Here is a 22,787-nt window from a genome sequence, read left to right as displayed (position 1 = left end):
TACACAATGGAGGGAATACATGCTGAAAGAAACACAGAAGGGATGTGGGAAAAACCTCCTTGCATTTTGTATCATCTGCCTTCCCTGATATGGTTTAATCTGCTCCTTCTCCAACACCCTCCAACCCCATCTGCCCCATTTTCTGTTGCTTTCCTGTGCCTCTGTGTTGCCTCCCTTTCTTCCTTCAAACCCCCAACAGAGGGCTAAGCTCAGATACAGGTTTGCCCAGAGGAACTGATTCAGCTTCCCCACTAACCCATCAATTTGGATGGGAATAGCTTGGCCATGTTGGTACAGGCTTCAGTCATCTCAAAACTGGATTACTGCAATGGACGCTATGTAGAGCTGCTCTTAAGTTTGGTCTGGAACATGCAGCTAAAGCAGAATGTGGCTTCCCAGCAGTTGTCACATGTGCTCTGCATTGGCCTGTAACACACCTGCACTGGATGCCAGGTTCCTACCAGGCTGAGTTTAAGCTTCTAGACTAGTCTACAAAGGCCCGAACAAGCTACATCCAGGATACAAGATGCATCTTTTTCATTAACGCCCTAACCAGTCACTGAGGCCTTCTGAAGGGGCGCTCTGTAGTTCCACCATGCTCAGATATTGGAATTTGGAGTTTGGAAACCATCCAGAGTAGTCTTTAGACTATTGTCTCCAGTTCTGTGCACATTCATCCAACAGGCACACACCTATCTTATCTCATGTCCAGTGTTTGCTGCAGGGTTTTCTTTTCAGACAAAAATTTAGTAACAGATTATTCCAGCCACTGTTTTATTGATGCATTTGGGTTTTTTATATTTAGTGTTTAACTTGTTGTATATGACCCCAAAATGTTTTGATGTGGAACAATCTATAAGCCTTAAAATAAATGAATAGATTAGAATGTATGTGGGAATATGTAACAAAGGCCAGGTTGGAGCAGCAAACAGGTAGAGGGGCAGAATATTCCAGATAAACTATTTTAGTTGGATTTGGGGTAACCTGACATAGAGGGGATCAGATAGCCTGTCAAATGCCATTGCAGTCTACTGTGCTCTGAACCTACAGGTATTGCATTGGGAACCCCAGTTTTAGGCAATGTGCAATGAAAATATGTTTTCTTTATGCCAGAGTTTCAAGCCTCTAAATAATGGAATGGAATAATCTTACAGAACTGAAGGAAAATGGGCTGCATGCAAAGATGTCCTTCCACTGGAGTAAGGCTCCTTTTGCGGAAAGCCAGTTCCAATTTTTATAAAAGGGATTAATCCCGTGCTCATTTAGACAGAAAAAATATCTTACTGGTCTCAAGCTAGCATGGTATTCCTTGGTCATCCATGCTAGCTATGGATTATTGGGCATTATAGCTCTTTTTCTGTTGAAACATAAAGTTGTACTCTATCAAATCCAGTACAGTTCTCCTTGTGTAAGCCATTGGACAAGTGCTTTTACTTTTTATTGCTTCATTCAGTTACACTGTTGCTTGTGCTATTTGTTCTGCTAGTATTTGCACAACTGCTGGGAGAAAAACACCACCTCTTACTCTTTTTCACAAGTATTGTGTTGGACACAACCCTATATTTGCATTACTCAACATTTTAAATATATGTTTTACTGAGTTTTACTTAATATCATCATTCTTAAACACAACCACAGCACACCACATCCAAAGCAATGAAAAAAAAAAACAAACTAAAGTAGAACATAAAGCTAAAAGAAGGAGGGTGAGGAGAGGGAAGGATGTGGGTTGGTTGCATTATTCATGATTAATGTCTCTGTGTTCATTCTGTAATTCATTATGTTTGGAAGCTGAAAAGGTGAAGTCTGTCCTAGAGGAAAGAGATGAAAGCTGCCCTTAGTCACAGCAGAATCAATGATAATAAGTAGACATTTTTTAAAAATAATCCAGTGGTTGGTTTTTACCACACAGGTGAATTATTCATGTAAAACTATTAGATGGCAGTCACTGGGCATTATCCTTGCCCCAAGCCCTGTTTAATGGGTTTCCTTCTGTAAAATATTAAGACAATATATCAGATGGCATCAAGTGACCCATTTCAATGGACCAAAATGGGAAAAAATAGTTTTTGTTTCACAGAACTGAATTTAAATTATACATAGCCAATATATCCAATTAGTTTTCCACTGTTTTTCTAATTACCCATTTAACAATACATGTATTGACAGGTTGAATGTTCAACACAGCTACCTGGTTTGCATGTATTGCCAAACCAAGTATAGGCCAAGCATGGGTTGTTCTTGAACTGCGGGTTTGCATTACATGTGAACCCTGCACTTTTAGTTTTAAGGCTTTGACCCTATATGCAATTACCTGGAAATAGGCTCCATGAATTCAGTGGAACATACTTCTGAGCTTACACGTAGTGGATTGCATTTTTAATGTTACATAAATTGTTCTTCCCACAATGCTTGTTCTGCACACATTGCACTGAGTTTCAGAGGTTTTCACTTACGTATTAATATTGAGGCTCTGAAAGCACAGCCCTGCCTTCAACTTATTTCTTCAGAAGTAAATCCCCCAGAATTCAAACTGGTCTCACTTCTTAGTTAAATAAACTTAGAATTACAGCTTCATTCTGGAATAAGTCCTTTCATATACAGTTTTTACAGGGATGAGTGTGTAAGATTCCTTAACCCTGAAATGAGTGATTTCCCAGGTAGGGTATTTAAAATATGTCCTAGATGATAACAAACAAGTTCAACACAGGATTAGTAGCCAAGTGTCTTCTTGCAGTGCAAAGAATGTGCAAGATGATCCTTGCCTTTGTTTTATAATACTTCCTTGTTTTTAAGCCATGAACATGTAATTTATTTAACAGTTTTTAATCAGTTTTGAATTTTTTTTAATTTTTATTATTCTATTGGGTCTGAGACTGCATAATAAAGATTGATTGATTGAATGACTGATTGACTTACAGCTTCAACTTATGAAAAAATATGGGCAAGATGATTTAGTTGATCACAGGATGGGGGCTGGAGTATATACTGTTTGACAGCATTGTTGTTGTTTCAATTCAGTTTTGCTACAGAAGATTTGTTTTCCTGTCATAGTGATACACTGACTATGTTGCTTTCTCTAAATCCTAACATGAAAGGCAATGTTCCTAAGTAAGCTGGTAGGATGTAAAACTACCCGATACTACATTAACCCCATAATTTGCTAGGTAAACATTGATTTCAGAGACCCATTCCAATTCTGATTGGAACAGTATGGATGCTTTGGGAAGTGGCTAAAGCATATTGGAACTTGTGCAACTGCAAAATTTAAATTATTTTCATCTGTTTGAATAAAAAGTGTTTGGGACTGCTGAGGTCTGAGTTCAAAGAATAATTGTGGTTTGCCAAGGCAAGAAGAAGGTAATTAAAACAATGTTTATATATACACTGAAAGCTTCAAAACTGTTAAGACTTGAAAGGTATTTTTTTAACCAAATGGGAATGAAAGTGAAAAGTAACCCCAAGAATTTATCACTGAGAGCTTTGTGGAATCATCTTAACAGCATTTCTATGGCATATATCAAGTATTCAAAGGCGCTTATAAGCATTATCTCAAGATTTCTTGCAACAGACTGGAAAAGCAGGGTAGCATCATATTGCAAATAAGGCCTGAGGCTGAAAGACTAAGCTTTTGCCCAGTGCCAATAGTGAATTTGCATCTGAGATGAGAATCGAATTGGGGATTTCCTGGTCACACCCCTAGCTGAGACGCTGCACCACTTCTCTGCTTTGCTTTATACAACAAATATGGATGGAATAACACCATCAACATGTGCAGAACTTGTAAGCCAAGTTCTTTTTGGACATACCAAGATCCTAAGAACAGAATAATAATTATAATTGCAATAAGTTGCATATTATTTGGAAAGGAAATATCAATCAGATCTGGGCAGCTCTTTCTGCAGTGTCAACTGCATGCTGCTAGAAAAGCTTGCCGTAACTGTGTAAGCCTATGTAAAAGACTTTGAAATATAAATCCTGCAGAAAATCTATCAGTAAATGATGCCATTAGTACAGTCTTATTTCTGACTGAAACTATCTACTGCCTGGCACCTTTTCCACCTTTCCCAAGGTAAGAAAAGGGGCAACTGACAAGAGCGGGTTAAATTCATTTTTTGATTTTTCAAAAGTGGCTGGGTACCTATCTTTTTGAGCCCAGCATTCTGAATACTCAGCCTTTCTCTAACAGTAATTTCCCTTTGGCTTTTTCACTTCAATCCTATGACTGTCTATTCAAAAATAAATTTTGTTGAGTTTAATGAGACTTACTCCCAGGTAGGTGCATATAGGATTGCAGCCTTAGACAGCTCTTGACACTTGAATAGTTCATATGGGTAAGAAAATGTCTGTTTATTCCTCATAATGCCGCCTTCTCCTATATGCTCAATTCTGCAAATAACAAGGATTTCCCTAAGTATTCAAGATACCTTTTCACATTTTACTTCACATAAATATACTCAGTGCATGTGCAACTTTGATAAAATATACTGAACTTTTGCTTACCCAGATATTTCAAGGAAATATCATTTAGCATATAAAATGGCATTTCTGACCTTGGAGGCACTAGTATAATTTGGAATTCAGCCTATTTACTTCAGCAAAGTTAGCTTACATAAAAGCATCATTAAAATATAGACCAATGTGTTTATTTTAATGCATTAGCTATCATTTCATTTACATCATGTCGGTCTTAGAAAAACATTCTTTAGAGAGGTGTTTTCACCCTTATCCTGATAGATGATAGTGGTCCTTTGGATGTTGTTTTGGTTCTTCTATGAAGAACTATATCGTTAAATGTTTGTTTTTTACTCTGTTAATTCAGTGTGCTTCTTTTCTGCATAAAACATCTCTGTCTAAACTCTTGGCATATTCTCCTAGCTCTTGAGAAAAACAGCCCAAGTGTTAAAAGAAGGTTTCCTTATAGATTTGGAAAAGTTTTCTCTATGTGCTCTGTGGAAAAATGTTCATATATACTCTTCAGAGTTTATTTTGTGGTAGGATTAGCAGGAGAATAATTTAGGAACCACCTTCTCTTTTATCTCCATAGATTCTGTTTTCTTTTGGGGTCCATACACCATTTCATGTGATTAGGACTACAATCCTCTACCTGGGAGTTAGCCCCATAGAACTAAGTGGACTTAAATCTGAGTATGTGTAACACACACACACACACACACACACACAGAGAGAGAGAGAGAGAGAGAGAGAGAGAGAGAGAGAGAGAGAGAGAGAGAGAGAGAGAGACTATTCATCACCCTCTTGGAGGCTGTAGACCACAGTTCACTGGGAACAATCTTATAAAAGTGGATTAAGTCTTAGTGACAGGATAAGGTTCACATTCTTACTGGGACCAAGAAAAATGTACTTGTGCCTTGCAACCTAAAATACCTGCCTAGGGATATGCGAATCAGTCTGTTTCTAGTCTATATTCTTCTGTCATATATTCATGCATAAATCCATACTGTCACACTTCCAAATTAATCTGTAATTTAAAAAAAACCTCTGAATAGACACTTGCATTTAAATATGTATTTTCACTGCATTTCTTCTCAAAATATGCAGGACTGAAAAGACATTCTCTCCAATATGCATTTTAAAATATACTTTGATACATCTTTTAGTTGAAAACATCATAGGAACATTTGGGAACTATGAAAGCCAGCAGTTAAATAAGTTCAGATCAGATTTTTTACTAAATATTTGTTGTACTGCTTCAGTTCTTCGTTCTCCCACCCCAGTTTGCTGAGATCTTTCTTTAGCACCAATAATTCCATTTTGGCCACGTAAATACTCACCTGTAGATTGTGGAAATATAAGGAATAACTGAATTATTTAAGCATTTCTTTAACTGCTGTGTGTCTGTCAAGCAGCACTCTTTGCTCATCCACCTGTTCCCTTTGTATGTCTGCAATTGCAAAGAGTACAGATTGGATGCAAAGATGCAATTTCCAGGAATAATAGTGACCAAACACAAACATTGATCATATCAATTAGTTTTTGTTTGTCATGGGTTGAATACCGCGTCCAACATTAGATCATTCGTAATGTGGCATGCTAACAATTTAAATTATCAATTAAGAATATAAAGATAGTTTAAATGCCCCCTCCTACAAAAAAGGGAATGAAATCATAAGAACCCTTACTGGCCAGCATCCCACAGGACTTGCAGGAAGGACTGCTCATGCCACTGGGCTTTTAGACTTATAAAAATAACTCCAGATAAATGGAAATGCTCATTCTGAAATAGAGCAGGTAAGCAGAACTTGTGGAAGGCTGTCCTAATCTGGAAAGGCCCATTGTACAGGTGGTTGCTTGCAGAAGCAACCTGAAGTTTAAACCATTTGCTATTTGTGCACCACTTTTAAGGTTCAGATACACTTGAATGAGATCATGCTGTAAAGGCTACTTTTATTCATTCCCTAATTTGTGTCATTCTACTATGCTCACAAAGATGGTATCTTCCGCTTTAATATAGTTTCGTTTCTTATGTAAGAGCGATTCTTCCTATTGTCTGTCTGTCCAAATCACAAACTGGGAAAAGTTCTGGCATCAGTAAAGCCCTGGACTTTACAATACTCAAGTTTAAGCCTTTTTACAGGTTTTTTCCTTTGTGCCTTTCAATGTCTTGAAAGTCCTTTTCATTTCTATCCTTGTAATGACTAATTAAGATCTTGATAGTTATTGATTTATCTACCATAACACTCCTGCTTAAATAAACGTTTTAATAAAGACATTTGTTTGGACCATATGCTGAAACATTTAAATTAGACAGTTTCTGTATGCCACCCTGGGCAATTTGTTGAAGAGTGGGGTTAAAATAAATACATAAATAAGAAATAGGGGACAGGAGTCTGGATACACCAAACTGACTGGGCTGTGGCAGTTGTAATCCAACACATTCCAAGGGTGCCAGGTAAGCAAAGGCTGAAAGAAGGTCATACGCTCTTGCTTACACTAACCCTGTTCATGTGTACAAGGCATAAAAGGGGGGTTGAAGGGATTAAGAGTCAGAACAGTGCATCTTTGGGTCTGGAACAGCACTAGCATGCACCCCCCTGAGGTGTCATTTAATTCCTTAGACATTAACCTGAACTTATAGGAAGAAGCCTAGGACACACTCTTTAAAACACAAGAAAACCTGGAATATCCTTCCCCAACTGACAGCCTCCAGATGTTATTGAGTACCACCCTCATCTTCCCCTAGCAGAATTGCTATGCTAGAGTTGATGCAATTTGAGGTCTAACCCATCTAGAGACCCCTGTTTGGGAATGGCTGACCTACCAAGCCATCCAAAGCTATTGCTAACCAAACCTTTCTTGTTTCCAGATTCTAATGTAAATTCAGGAGAACTCATACACAAAGCTTAATAAATGTTTGCTTATGATATTGTACCTCATTCCAGACAAATACTTTTGATATTTTTGTCAACTGTTTTTGTTGATGAGTTTCTTTGAAGCAGCCAGTCACCCACATTTTTGGACACGTGCCGCAGTACTCAGTTCTGTATGGAAGCTTTCATTATTGTGTATTTGTGTGTACAAAATCCAGTATTATGGTAAGTAGGTGGTTGCTGATTTACCAGCATGCCATTCTGGATCAATCCTTTATGAATTGTTTTTAAGCACCAAAGTGGACAATGAAAGCTTTTATAGCAGCTGGCCAATTAGCTGTAATCATTCTTGTTAAACTTTTCTAAAATACTAGAGTATGTGATGAATGTAAAGTATTCGTTTCTTTTTTCTCCAACCCATTTGCTGCATTCAAGTCTGTCTTGTAAAATAGCCTTTAAACGCTTTGCACTTTTATGTTCTCTTTGCAGATTGAGAATGTTGATGCCTGCCTCAGCTTTCTCGCAGCCAGAGGAGTAAATGTCCAAGGTCTTTCTGCAGAAGGTAAGAAAAACACTCCATCAGCAGAGTTGGTTCCTGAAAAGTACTAATTGCACTTTCTTTGAAAAATACCATATTGGAAAAGGTATTTGTTATTGATCAAATACATCATTTTGTTTCAACTTCCTTGGTATAAATTATAACTATACACGAAAATGGATATTTCTCATGAGAAAATAGCCCATTTATTTAAAATTAGCATTTTACCCTTGTGCACATGCTCTCAATTTCCTCTTTTTGCTAAAGATATATGTAGCTTCAAGTATGCTTCCCACAAACACATCTCTAGAAAATGAGTGAGTGTGACTTATAGGGCAGATCACTGAAACAGGGCACAGTTGAGAGCTCACATCAGTAAAGCTCCTTTTAGCAAAATTAATTGAATGGCTGTGTATTGTGTTTGCAGACTGGACTATAAATTATATACAGATGACAGAATGGATTTGCAAGCATATGATTCAGAATGTTGAGTTTGCTGTGACTGTTTGTATGAGCCATTGACTGATGTTTTCAGAACATTAGTATATATTCAAAATGACAATTATTTTCCAGGTAGGAGTGTAATATACATTTGTTAACTTTGTCTATGGTGTGGTATAAATGAAATAAATAAAATGTTGTTTGTAAATAATATATATCGCATTATATTGCACCTTTCCAAGTAACTCTAAACTGGCACTATAGTCAATACCTATTAACATTATATAGCTGTTGAGCCCACTGCCTTGTCTTTGGCAGGGGTTGAGATTTTTCAGTACTTTAGCTTTCATATGGTGCTGCCATTTGTGTATATGCACTGAGGTCAGAAATTATTCTTTTAGCAGATATGGCTGAAGTACTAAGTTCTGGATTACAGTGTCTTTTTAACAGTAAATGTATGATGCAATTGTCACAATTATGGCACATTTCTACAAAATTAGCAGTTCCCATCTCTTGAGGCATTTCAAGTAATTAATTTTTGACAGATAAACAAGCAACACAAAACTGCAAACAGTAAAAAATGTTTTATCACATGTACCTAAAAGGTACAGTTAATTTCAGTAGGGACTATTTGTAAATATTATCATTTCCTCCTGCTCACACCAGTCAATATAGATTTATTTCACAATCCTGGAAGAGTATATTACACTTCTTATATGCCTTTCAAATTTATTTTTAACCTCTAGAACATATGCAATTTTTAGATCTTCCAAGCCCACATACTGATCCAGGCTGAATCATTCTGAAGGACTAGGCTAAAATGGGGTAGAAAAAAATTAAATATATTGCAAAGTATTTTATAACGTTGAAAAATGGTATATCTCTAATTTTTCCCCAGTTTCATCGATATACAATATTAATGCCCCAATTTTCCCTATAGTATAATTGATAAAAAATGGTACAATAGTTACTTACATTTTTAAATGTATTTTGCTTTTTATATTTTGCTTTAAATATTTTGCTTTTTATTCAAAATTGTGTTGGAAAGTAACATTTGTGACAAATTTCCCACAAAATATTCAATTCTACCTGGCATCCACATCATCAGTGTCTATAGAGAGATTATGGCACAAGAGTTTCCCATATCCAAAGGAAGGTTTTGAAGTCAGAAATGTACAGGATTTCTGTGTGCTCACAGCACTAGTGATCTGTACACAACAATATTGTAGCTATTTGTGTAATCACAGATTCTGTCTATGAATTTAAGTATTTTGTACAGGACATGCCTTACTATTGGTATCACCTAAGAAGTGATATTGTGTTTCCCAAAATGTATGGTAATAATACATGTTCTCAGGATAGGCAATCCTCTGGTGTTATGGAGGACCACCCTTTAAGAAATTAATCATGTTAACTAAATCTAAGAAAGCTTAAAAGCTAGACAGTGGACACAACCTTCTACAGAATGACATAATGCATTGGGATTTTATCCAGTTTAAGTCTGTAACTTTTTTAAACAGTGGAGAAGCTCCAAAACCACAAAAGATGCAATACTGTGTTCTTATTTCTGCTGTCTAAGAGAAGAAGAAGCTGCATCAGACAAAAAGCTTAGTAAAAGCCATAAATAGAGTCCTATGTATTCAAAGAACACAACGATTTTAATCTGAGTAAATAGGCATAAGATTCTGCTTTTGATTTTTTTATATAGTTGCTCATAATATAACTGAAAAGTGTTTTTCTGATAAGTTTTTTTCTTCTCTCTCATACAATAAATAAAAATAAGCCACAATGTCTTACTTTCTCAGTTCTCCTCTATGTATTTCATTTTACTTTCTGACAGTGAAGAGAATATTGAACAGGAGAGAATAGTATAATTGACTTCATTCTGTTTTGCTTTGAAGAACCAGGTTGAAATTCTAAAACATAATGGTTTTCATCCAGACGCTGGCATGCTTATAGTCAATCGGACAAGTTAGCAATGATTAAGTTGAATTCCATTCATTTTAATGGGTCTACTCCAAGTCTGGATCCAAACCAATATTTGTTAAGGAAGAAGGATCAGATGGAAAATACATCCAGCCTGGGAAAGTTGAGGAAAGCCTCAATGAATCTTAAATTCAGAATTCTATGGATCTAACCTGTGGATTTCCCATCAGACCAGCTTTTATTGAGTCATGCAGTTCCTGTGGATGTGTGAGCAACTTTCAGGGAATTTCTGTATACTTGCATTTGCACTAATGCAGACTTGTGCTAATGGACATTAACAGAAATGTGATGAGATTCTTGTATATCCCTAAGAAATATCCGGTTCTGTCAATGAACAGACAATGCAACAATGATTCCTGCCAATCCTCAAAAGACAGACAAAATCTACATCCTGAATCCAGCCTCTTCCATTTCAAATTTGCTGTTTGGAACTACTACTGTTTTTCTGATACATACTATGTCTGGACAGCTCTAGCTACCTCAGCTGGACAAGTGGGTTTACTGAAATGGAAGCAGAAGAAACTGTAGCAGTAATTTTCCAGTGGTGGCAGCAAATAATAATGTGGTGCTGAGTTTCATTGGTTGCTCTTCTTTTGATTAAAGTTTGCATAAATATTTCCATTATGCTGATATGCCTGATGTGTTACCAGTGTTTCCATCTGATCTAACATGTCCCAAGCAGCATCTCTCATGTGTCGATGCAACTGTTGGATAGAAAGATATGGAATGAAATGAGATAAAATAATGTGCACAGTTTATAATCTTAATAATTCTTATTGGCTAAACGTTTTAGAAAACAGATACAAAGCAGCCTTATGTGCTGAATGAATTAGATGGTTGCTGCTCATATTTTTCCATATGACTTTACTGCCCAAGGAGTTTATATAAAGGAAATAGCTGTTGTAGCTAAATAACAGAAGTACTAGATCACAGCCAATGATATAGCATCTAATTACCAAAGCTTTCTACATCCCTTAAATGATTTTGCAGGATTAAAAAAGAGCATTCTAGTCTGAAATATAAATAACTAATTGTGTGTTAGATGGTTAAGTTCTGGACAATCCACAGTGTTGGAAAGAATATAAGTATGAGATCTCATTCTTGAAAGAGAAACTGATACTTTTTCAGACTTTATATTCAGAAATATTTATTTTTATTTATGTAGCGTTCATAAAAGCTCTTATTTGTCACTATTCATTTTTTATGTCTATTTGCTATTTTATGAGTTTACCTAGGAGCATATAGTCAGTATCAAGACATTTTTCATTAATTTAAGATAATTGTCTAAATCTTTAACAAGCTAATTACCTTTTTGTTCCGGTAATTATGTAGCTCAGTGGTAGAGCAGATGCTGCACATGTATGAGGGCCTGGATTCTCTCCTTGGTATCTTTTGGTGGCTAGCAAGTCTCACCAGGAATGCTCCAGCTTGCATTTCTTTCCAAACTAAAATTCCTTTTGCAAATCATCTTTTTATCCTGCCTACACAGCTATACATCAGACCTGCATGTTGAATTTCCTTTGCTAAGCTGGAAAGTGCAGGCAGATGAGTGACCACATGTGGAAGTGGGGCATGGGCTTGAACTTCATGGCCTTATAGGCCTCTTCCAACTCTGCTTCTATGCTGTGCTATGCCATGCCATAAATTGTATGTATTGTTTTTATCTTGACACAAACGTTTATTATGGAAGAACCAAATGAGAGAGAAGAAGGGACTAGATTGCCCCCAGGAATTATCAGGCAACACAAAAACAAGTGCTGTTCTAGCTAGAGCTTAATGAATAAAAGGATATCCTCTAAGACTTGCATAATCTTGCATTTTCAGGTTTGAAGTAGAGCTTAGCTATGAAAGGCAGAACTGAGCTGATCTAAGGTGTACAATAATGAACAGATGGAGAGATGGAGAGAAAGTTTAAGCTAAGAATCCAAGACATCAACAGTGACTAAGCTTTATCTTTCTCTACTACTCTATAATATTTATGAATGGTGAAATTTTCAGTACAGTTGGTATCAATGTTAAACTAAATATTGGACCATCTTTAACTTGAAAACATTTCTGGTGTCCCTGTAACCTTTTAAAATATTTCTTTTTAATCTTCCATAATACAGGTGGTCTTCTACTTCTATAATCATAGTTTGCAGCATGACTTTTAAGAATAGTAATTTCAGTATAGGATGAGGAAACTGGGGTGTAGTGGTTTCAGGTCTGCTGGAATGTAAACAATGAGAAAGAGAGCACTGGGGATATGTACGAATTGTCTGGCTCTGTTTCCCAGACCACCTAGAGAATATTCAGAACTCCTGGGATGCAATCCTATGCATATTGAGACAGAACAAAGCCCTACAAATACCATCATTATATGCAGGGAGTTGTATGGCATTTTTTAGTCCAAGCAGAAGTACTGGTAGTACCAGGATTCCTACTTCTGGAAGTACCATAGGAAGTCATTTCTTTGAAAAAGGGGAAAAAAAGAATGTACCAGAGGACATATCCTACTTCCTCTGTAAGTCCAGCAGATATTGACTTTTTTATTAAGGAGCTCTTCAGGATTCGGAATACAAGAAAACTATTAATATGTACAGGACCAATGTAACAGGATAAGAAAATAACAAGCCTCTTTTATTTTATCATACCCACCTAAATAATCCAGAAGCCATAAAGCCATGGTTGGGCAACTTATGGCCCTCCAGATTTTATCTATGTTGGCTGGGCTGATGGGAGTTGTAAATCATTCCTGCATTAGACTTTCATTAGATATGGTTTGCTGGCACATTATTTCACTCAATCCTTCTGGTGAATACTTTTGAAACTATTTTATAACCAGTGAGGGCTTCAAAAGAGGGAAAAAAATAGATTCAGGTTTCCAAACAGGTTCAAGAGTGACGTAATATCAAAATTCAGTACTCTTGTTAAAATGAAAATATGTGCAATGCCCATTTTGCACACTTGTGAAGTGCATGTTTTATATTTTCACTTCTGTTTTCTTTTCTTCCAGAAATAAGGAATGGAAATTTGAAAGCCATTTTAGGGCTCTTTTTCAGTTTGTCTCGTTATAAACAGCAGCAACACCAACAGCAACAGTACTATCAGTCCTTGGTAGAGCTCCAGCAGCACGTCTCTCATTCTCCACCTCCCACTGAGATTGGCCAGCCCAAAACACAGCAAGATATGCAGTCCAGGTAGGTTGCACCATTTCCTTAGGTAAAATCTGGACATGAATTCCTTCCATTATTCAAGAAATATGTTCAATAACATCAAAGTGAAAACTTCAGGCACAGTCCTAAGTGCATGTAAATTCATCATGTGGAAGTAAGCTTAAATTCAATTGGCCCTAATCCCATATAAGTGTGCGTAGTACCATACTCTTCAACTACACTTATTCAAACAGTTACTTTATATTACCAGCTATATCTTAAGTCTATAGCTGGTTGTCACTGATTTATGCCAGCAATCAGCCATGAAATGGAATAATGTCACTAACGGTTGGATAGAATTCTTGCAATATTTCAGGAGAGTGGGGACTCATTGTAGGGAAACCAAGCTGTGAGATTAGCTAAAGAAGAAAGAAGAGTAATACCTGCTTTTATGTTTACTGTATGAGCATTACAAGATAGATTGTATTCTTTCCTTCATAAACACTTGGGCAGGCTGGTTGGCTGGCTGGCTGGCTGGCCCTCTCCCTCTCCCACCATTTAACCCCCTACTGTGGTTGGAGAGACTTTATCAGGATCTTGGGGGAGGTAAGTGTCAAACCTCACCTTCCTCTGTGACTCTTTCTTTGCATAGGAAGGCTTTTCTTTCCCTGCTCAGAGGAGAGATGTGGCTGGGGTAACCCACTGTATTAAGAAAGAAATGGAGGTGTGCAGTTCGCTAGGTTTGCAAAAGACACTCCAGCTCTCTATCTTGTATGCTAATATTATACTTGAGAGAGTGCAGCAGGCAACAGTGGCAAGAAAGTCCATGATTGACCCCGGGGGAACAGACACACAGTGAGTGAGGTAAACAGAGAGAAATGTGGGAAATGTAGGGCACAGGGAAGACCACTATGAGCTTTGGGTTGCCACATGCGTGTGACATAAAATAAGGTGACTATGGTATGGAAAGCAGAACCAAGAAGTAGTCAATGATATTACCATGCGAATTCGTTGAACCCAGTGATTTCACTGAAAAGAAAGTATCTTTAAAAATATGGCCAAATATACCTTCCTGAATAATACTTAATGATGTACTGAACACTGTTTTTTGTTTTCACCTAAATGTAGCCATATAGCTATTATTTGACTGAATATGGTTGAAGGTTGATAGATGATAACCGAGAATTCTGGTTTGGTAAATGACTGCTAAATTATGGTTCCTACTGGGTCAAGAAATCAGATCTGGGCTAGGTATAAGTGGGGTTTATAATCTGGATAGGGCCCGGGCAAGGAGTTGAGGAACAGAATGCCACAAGGTCAAAGCAGTAAGGCTAACAATAATCCCAAAGAGAGACCTATTTGAAGGTCATATTCATTCAAGACAGATGGAAACTGGTGCATGGAGGTGGTGGACAAAGGAGCTAGGCCGCAAGTGGAATAGAATGCATCAGCAGAAAGCAGTGCTGTGCAGGCAAAACCAAGCTAGTGGTTCCCCAGGCAGAGATCAAAGCATGACTTGGGAATGTTTACAGCCAGGTCAGACCAGGGAGTGTGATTGCACTTCCTGGAGTGGGAGCCATGTTTGGCCCTGACAATTGAGAATGCTCTCTCTTTCTTCTTCACCCTGTGACCAGTATAATAATCAAATTGGCAGTGAGTAACTTTTGCAATGTGTGGAATTATTCAGAGATTGATATAGAAAAGAAAGCACTATTTGGTTGTTGCCTAACTATAAAAGTCATTGAATAAGAGTGAAAGGAAATAGCACATTCAAAAGCAAAACAAACAAACAAACAAAAAAACAAACATATAGGCAGCTCAGACTTTCCACAATAAGTGCAGATCACACATTATTTAACTGAATTGCTCAAGCAGAATTCTGTTGACATGAATTGGACCTATTAGTAACTAATGTAGAATTAGATGATCAAGCTTTTGACAAAGAATGAATTTTAATATAATTCATGATCACAACAAAACGGCACATCCTTGACATACATACCTAATGTATGTGTTGCTTTGTTCAGCTCCTCTTTGTGCTTTCAATGGACAAGAAATCAAAGAGTTTTTCTTACTACTTCCCCCACAGTGGTTGAGAATAACCTTTTGAAACCCAACCCATAGGTCAGCGATATTCAGCACACTTCCCAATGAAGTACAAAGTCAAATGCAAAATTGCTTTGATCTAGATCATAATGTAGGGACCATATTTTGTGCATAACTTTCACTCAGAAATGCATTACAGTATGGAAATGTGATGGAAATTAGACACCTATTTTCTGGTAGTCTTAGCTAGTCTAGTATTATTTATTTATGCAAAAGTTAGTGACATGTGATCCATACAGGCATGCTACAAAGCTTGTTGGGTTCTGGATAATGGCTTTGGGAGCTTATAATACTAGCATCAAAAGAAAAAATTAATCATTATGAGGGTAGTGAAATATTTAATTAAAATTTCAAATTTACCCATTCCTGCAGTCACTTAAAGTCATCTCTTCTTCCCTTTAACCAACATTCACCAACAGGGCCAGCAAAAGCAGTGCTCTGGATACAGTAGGAGGGATGTAAGTGAGACACTCCCAAGAAGGGAGGTGTCTTATTTTCTCCTCTGGTTGGTGCCTGGTGCTGGGTGCACTTCATAGTCCCCTGTGGCCCTTGCAAGAGGGAGCTTCCCCACAGGCTTTGAACATTGGCTTGGGAGAGTTATATTTCTCATTGGTCAATGTGTTCTATACAGCATTCCATTGTGAGGGAATTGTCCATTGACCTGAGTGACATTGGCCTAAATGTCCCACCAGAACATATGTTTTGTATGGAAGGATAAGGAGGATCATGGATAACTGGGAACCGAGAGGTGTAGGTACAGTGATCATAGGTGGCAGGTTAGAGATAAGATAGATTCAAACTTACCTGGTTTCTAGACCCAGCACCTCTTGGATCCTTCCAAGGTGCTGTCCTGTCCCTGTCTCCCTGAGAAACCTATCTTATCAAAAACCCTAGTAAATACCCAACCCATAGAAGGACCCCATAACTCAGACCTCAATGGTGCCAAGCAATGGTAAGCATGAATCATGACAGAGGCACAGCAGAATAGTCAGGAACAGTCTAGTTAGACCTGAACAACAAGAATGTCTGAAAAGTATAATAGTTTAGCAAGTTCCATCTTTGCTGGTGATGGCATTTCTTTGTTGACTGACTTCAGGTTGAATATTTTGTAACCTTCTTTCCTTAGCTATTTATTTATTATTTATTTATTTAGGAGACTTCTATGCCGCCCCATTCGCCAAAGCCTCGGGGCAGCTCACAACCATAAATAAACTTCAAAATAGAATACAATGAATAAATAATATTAACAATTAAAATAACATTTGAATAAAAAGGTCTTCTCCTGGCGCCAAAAAACAAATAACGATGGAGCCAGGCAGACCTCTCTGGGGAGCGCATTCTATAGATTACAGATTAAAAATACCATTTGAAATTAACCATGAGATAATTACAGATTGCAATTATGACCTTAAACATGTTCAGTTTGAAAAAATAGGTTTATGGTTGTTGTCCTGATTTTGCATAAGGATAATTAATGCCTATGCATTTTCTTACATTTTTAATTGTTTGTTTAAAAACCTTATAAATACTCTTCAATCTGGCATCATGAGCTCACCTGCAGAGCTCTTATTGTGAAGATATTGAACTGAATGGTCAGCCCTTGGACCACTTTGCTACCAGGTGTTCCTGGGGTTGCTGCTATTAAGCATTTTGGCTGTACCAGGATGTGGACAACAATGCATTCACTAGAACCAGTATGGCATATATTAATGAACAGCAGGAGTTGAAAGACGCATGCATAACCTGTTGCTTTGAGAAAACTCAAGTGATGCCAAGAACAAGACGACCATTAAGGGCAAAATGTTAACTCTATATTGTGGGCATGTTAGGGGATGCTAATTAAATTGTTTCTTTATCACTGTAACATGGATAATTTGTCTTAATTTGTATTGGAATGTACAAATATAGTATTCATACTAAACTTTGCCTTATTGAAAATAGATTCTATTTCGGTTAAATTAAGAATCATTGCCAAGTCTAAGATGTATTTTTCTCCTAAAGGTCAAATGATCAATAAGATTCTTTATATGGCTTCAACTGCTTTTCTGAATCGAGTAAAGGAATTTAATTTAATAATGTTAACTGGAAGGGTGCATGGTAAAAACATTGTTCACATTCATCTTAATTTACTGGGAAGTGAGGTGGAACTATTGAGCCATTCCTTGTGCTTCAATAAAACAGAGTGAACATGTATCCTGGCACGGTCGTTATGTTTCTGTATGAGGGAGTGTAGATCGTAAAAGCATTAATCAGGGTAATTACCTTTTGCTGGACTCTTGGTCAGTGTAGGTTATTGTAGAGGTTGACGAGCATATGGCAAGCTCTCTGCTGAGAACACTGCACTCTTTTCCAAAGGCAATGTCTTCACTAGACAAAAGGATAACTTTCTCTCATGCTCATGCTAGCTTGAGTGCTAAAACAGAGAGGGTGCTTTAGAATATAAGAAAAGCTAGGCTGGGTCAGGCCAAGGTCTAGCTAGTCCAGCATTCTGTCGCACTGTGGCTAACCAGCTGCCCATGAGAAACTCAAACAGGTCATGAGTACCCTGAATTATTAACTTTTCCTGAGTACTGTGAGAAAGAAGTTTAGTTTTGTCCAGATGCATGTGGAAGTCATAGATCTTATCATTAAAAGTGTGTTTGGGGAAAAAGTCACAGTGCAGCAATACAGCAGGAGTAAGGTTGGATTAGTAGGAGAGCATTTTCAAAGTGACTGTGAAATGACTTGGGTTTTTTTCAAATCACTTGCATGTTATGGGTTACCATGATAGTTTACACAAGATGCAAACTGGCAGATTTAAGGATTGCGTTGCCTCTTCATGCTTCTTACAGTGGATAAGAGCTCTTCTACTACTATGCTTCTCCGCAGTGACTTAAAAGAGATGCTGACAACCAAGCTGTACATTGTGTTGGAGACATGGCACACAGTTATGTCTGGTTTTTCCTTCATTCCAAGGGAATGAAATGAATGAAACCCAAGCAAAATCCAGGCACTAGCAGGAGGCATGGCATCTATAATCCTTTGCCCCAGCTATTATCCTGACCCATGTTGTCCTGCTCCTAACCCTGCAGTTTGCACATGAAAAAGCAACCTCCATTTATTTCAATTTGGGTTTTTTCCTTATACAAATTGCAGGTATTCTGGATCCAGATCAGAATAATGGGGTTCAGGAACAACACACAGTTAAAGCTAGTCCCTTGTATTTAGTATTAAGTAAGGAAAAAGAGCAGATGTACTGCATGCTAAGTACAAAGGGTAATGTGTTTTTTCCTCCAAACTAATCAAGCAGGCATATATTCCACCAATGAAACAAATTAATCAAACAGGCATGTGTTCCACAAAGGAGTGCCTGCAGCTACTTTCCGTGCAAGTTTATTGCGAAGTAAGGTTTCATTTGTAACTGAAAAATGGCTAGAGATAGTTTGCTTTTCACTAAAATTAATGATATATATATATCCCTTTCAAAGGGCACAGATACTGACACACACACACACACACACACACTAACTAGACAGTCACAGATGAACACATCATGGTAAGGGGTGGAATTTTAGTTGCATACCCTACCCCTGTATAGAGTCCATAACTTGGTTCGCATTTCATCGCAACCCATGGTTTGTTAAACCCTCTGAACTTAGAGGACTATGGAACTTGGAGGAAGGCACACAGAGGCCCTGAAAAGCACTCAGATGGCCAATGTTGGCTAAGTGACATTCCTTGGAACAAGAGCAGGTTGAGGCATTGCCAGGATACTTCATATTGCGATGGTGCCTGTGTCTTCCCTTCCTTACTCCCGACAATAACCCCTAATCCTGTCACTGAGGTTGCTTGAGTGACCTTGGAGATGCAGCCAGTTCTTTCAAAATGGTTCTTTCTTGTACTGGCCGTGTGGGGAGGGAAGATGCTCCTAGTTTGGAGCCCCAGTGGAAAGGAAAGATTGTTTTTATGCCCTCATAGCTGGGTCTATGGAAAACCCTATAGCCATTTAGACAGTGTCTAAATGCACTGCCCATTCCAGTGGATTTTGCTGTCATGATCTCTCCACTTGCTTTTCTTCTGCTGTGCGTGTCATCTGAAAAGATAATGTGAAATAACTAATAACTGAGTATGCATGTGTGCATCTAATATGATCAAGTAATAGTTAATTTTTGAAAAAGATGTTCTGATGTCTGAGTACCTTGTCTCTTTGTAAATACAAATGAGGTACCTGTTGAATCTTATAATCAGTTTCATTTCTATACTGCCCATAGCCAGAACTCTCTGGGAGGTTTCCAACAGTACAAAAACAATAAAATATAATAGATTAAACATTAAGAAGAATTATAATTAATTTAAAATAGCATAAAACATTAAAAGGAAATAAAAAGACAATGAAAAAACCTGGCCAAGAATAAAAGATAAGCATCTGGCTAATTTTTTCAGGCCCTTGAATAACCAGGGAGGTCTTCAAAGGCCTCTGCAAAGAGGGTAGTCTTAACCTGGCACTAAAAAGAAAAAAAAGGCAAACTTGGTGGCAGGCAGGCTGCAGCAGGGAGGTTGTTCCAAATACAAGGATCACCACAATCACCACCCTCTAAGCCTCTTGAGAGTTGGCACCCAAGTTTCAGCTTAGTGTTTGGGTAGATTGGCACTGGGAGGGTAACCTTTTCTAGGTTCAGATTTTTACTTAAACATGATCCTAGAAATCAACTGCACATATCAATATTTCAAGAAACATTTTATCCCCACCACATAATAAAAATAATTATACTAGAATACACACACAGACTAGCTAAATTGTTTTCATTTCAGTGATATTTATCCTTCGTTGCTCTTACCTTATTAGTTCTCAGCTGCCCACCCAAATCCACACAAAGGTTCCTTCCAAGAATGATGTATAGCTACTTAGCTTAGATGAAAGGTATCACTTGTCTGCCCAAGAATTTGTAAATAAACAAGCTGAGTCACAGGATGTATTTCATCTTTAGAGTAAAAAATGCAATTTAGAGTGTAACAGTAGTGAGCTGATTCCTTGATATCTTGCCATCCAGGTTGGCAATCTTGTTGGCAGGTCAATATAAATTTCAGGTTTTCTTAGGGAGTGAATAATAAATAATACATGGGACTCAGAGTAACATGAAATACATTTATAGACACTGATAAGATATGGATATGAAAGGAAAGGATTTTCATACAGTTTTTGAAGATTTTAAAAAGAGAAGCATTTTGGCAACAAGACACCATTATTCTAAGGAGTGGACCGTCATATCGAACACTTCTATTGAATTCTCTTTTCTTCCATTAGAGTTACAGATTAGTCATGCTTTCACTTTTGCTTATTTTCCAATGGAAAAGAACAAAGGAGGTTGCAATGCTGATGGCTTTTTATTAGACCTGTCAGTAGAAATGCATGGCAGCAATGATTACCATATATTTTATCCCATGTTTTGCAACCTTTATTTCATCATTGCAGCAGATATCTAAACTTGCTGTGGTGATGGTCTTTCCGCCACCCAGATACTAAGAGGAAACACATGTAGATGAAAGATCTTTCCCATTCATGGATTAGTCAGTAACTGATTTCAGGGAGCTGTCAGCAAAATTCCAAAACGCAGACAAACCAAAGTTATCACGTACAGGCACAGTGGTCACAGCTTGAGAGGCAGCTGGATTTAGTTAATTCCTTAAAGTTCACCGTGTGTTACTTTAGAAAAGCAAATACGTCTAGTTGGTTAGTACTTAAGGCTGTTTTTCTTATTATAGTCTACATACCATGGATAATATTTTACTTTGCTATTTTTCCAGAGGTAGCTCCGGGAATAGTGAACCTCAATGGATTAGCAGTCCTTGTGGGTTCTGTCACATTAACTACTGAATATCTAAATTAGTCAGGCAATAAAAAGAGCATTTGAAGATTCTTGATAATATATTGTGCTTTGCAGCAAACTGCCACAATTCTGCCTTGCGATCTGCCATTCCAGTACGGCCAGAGTAATCATAAAAGTTCACGATTGGAACAAGCTGTGTGGGCAGTGGTGGGAGGTTGGGCAGGGCAGTGGTTTTTCCGTCCCCAGCTCTTGCTGCAGCAGGAGAAGCAAGCCACCCTCACCTAAGTTTTGAAAGCATCTTCTCTCTTCAGCTCTCAGAACTAGCCTGCAAAAATGTAAAAGGGCGATCCAGCCTCATGCATGCTTTTGACCTGCATGCACATTTTGGACTACAGTGAATATTACACAATAGCATTCAGGAAATAAAGGCTCCTTCAGTAATCATTCCCTGGATGTTTCTCTTTCTTCCATATCCTGATTTTCTCATTTGAAATTACAGACTTTAAACTCAATAGAATAGCCAAAACGAAAGAATGCTAGATTCAAACATGCAGTGGGCTATTTTCTTTGTACAATTACATAGCATATTATTGTTTGTAATAGATCAAACTAAAACCAAATTAAAGAAAGCATAGGAGCTGCATATTGGATCAGATAGCTGGTTTCTTTAGTCTAAATCTCTGGCTTGCCTGAAGCCAGAAATTTCTTTTTTTTTCTTTTTAGTATTTGAAGAATAATTATTTTCTGATGTGTGTTCCAACAGTTTTACTTGCTTCTCTCATAGTTTGTTTAATTGTTTACTTTGTAATCTATGTTATCGCTTGAATAAGGAGTTCACGCCTAGTAGCCTCTGCTGATGGATCTATTTCAGTATAAATTTTCTTGGCATTTTTAGAAAGTTTCTGAAGCTCATTTACTTATTCATATGCAATTTCACTGAAATTTCATTTGTTTTCATTCTATCTTTCCACACCTTCTATAATTATGTAAAGCTTTATTGTGTCTGGGATACATTGGTGCCCACAAGCAGTATGGTGCCTATTCTTCTTATAGAAAAAAAATGTCCTACTTGGATAGGGGCCAGAGCTCATTGCTAGGAAATTGCTTTGTGTGAAAGGACTCAGACTGAATCCCTGATTTTGTGGGTTTGCCTGTGAAGGACTCCTGATGGTTTCCGGGCAATGAGGACAATACTAGGCAAGAAGAATGCATCAACTTTTCCTGGGATCCAAGACTGCAACTATAGTATATGTATGTTAGAAAAAATCCTACTGGAGTTAACAGAGTTTATCTCTGAGTATTTCTTTATATTTGTATGTATTCCCACTATTTTTATGCAGCTCATAAGCCAAAAAAGTTTCCTAAATCCACTTACTTAGACAAGACCAGACCCAGATGGTATGCCAGCTTGCAGGCATACCATCGGAATGGCATGGAAGGAAAA

At 37.5% G+C, this 22,787-nt stretch overlaps 1 protein-coding gene across 1 annotated transcript in view; it reads left to right on the top strand.

Moving 5' to 3' along the window:
* NAV3 (neuron navigator 3) overlaps positions 1 to 22,787 on the top strand; it is a 263,434-nt gene that overhangs the window by 74,878 nt on the left and 165,769 nt on the right. The window contains exons 4-5 of the mRNA XM_044455417.1: positions 7,821 to 7,893; positions 13,292 to 13,475. Coding sequence (XP_044311352.1) covers positions 7,821 to 7,893; positions 13,292 to 13,475 — 257 coding nt within the window. The remainder of the gene's footprint in view (positions 1 to 7,820; positions 7,894 to 13,291; positions 13,476 to 22,787) is intronic.

The sequence above is a fragment of the Varanus komodoensis genome, unplaced genomic scaffold (assembly GCF_004798865.1).
Source record: "Varanus komodoensis strain SLA01 unplaced genomic scaffold, ASM479886v1 scaffold8, whole genome shotgun sequence".
Lineage (NCBI taxonomy): Eukaryota > Metazoa > Chordata > Lepidosauria > Squamata > Varanidae > Varanus > Varanus komodoensis.
This window is presented reverse-complemented; position numbering and strand designations above follow the sequence as displayed.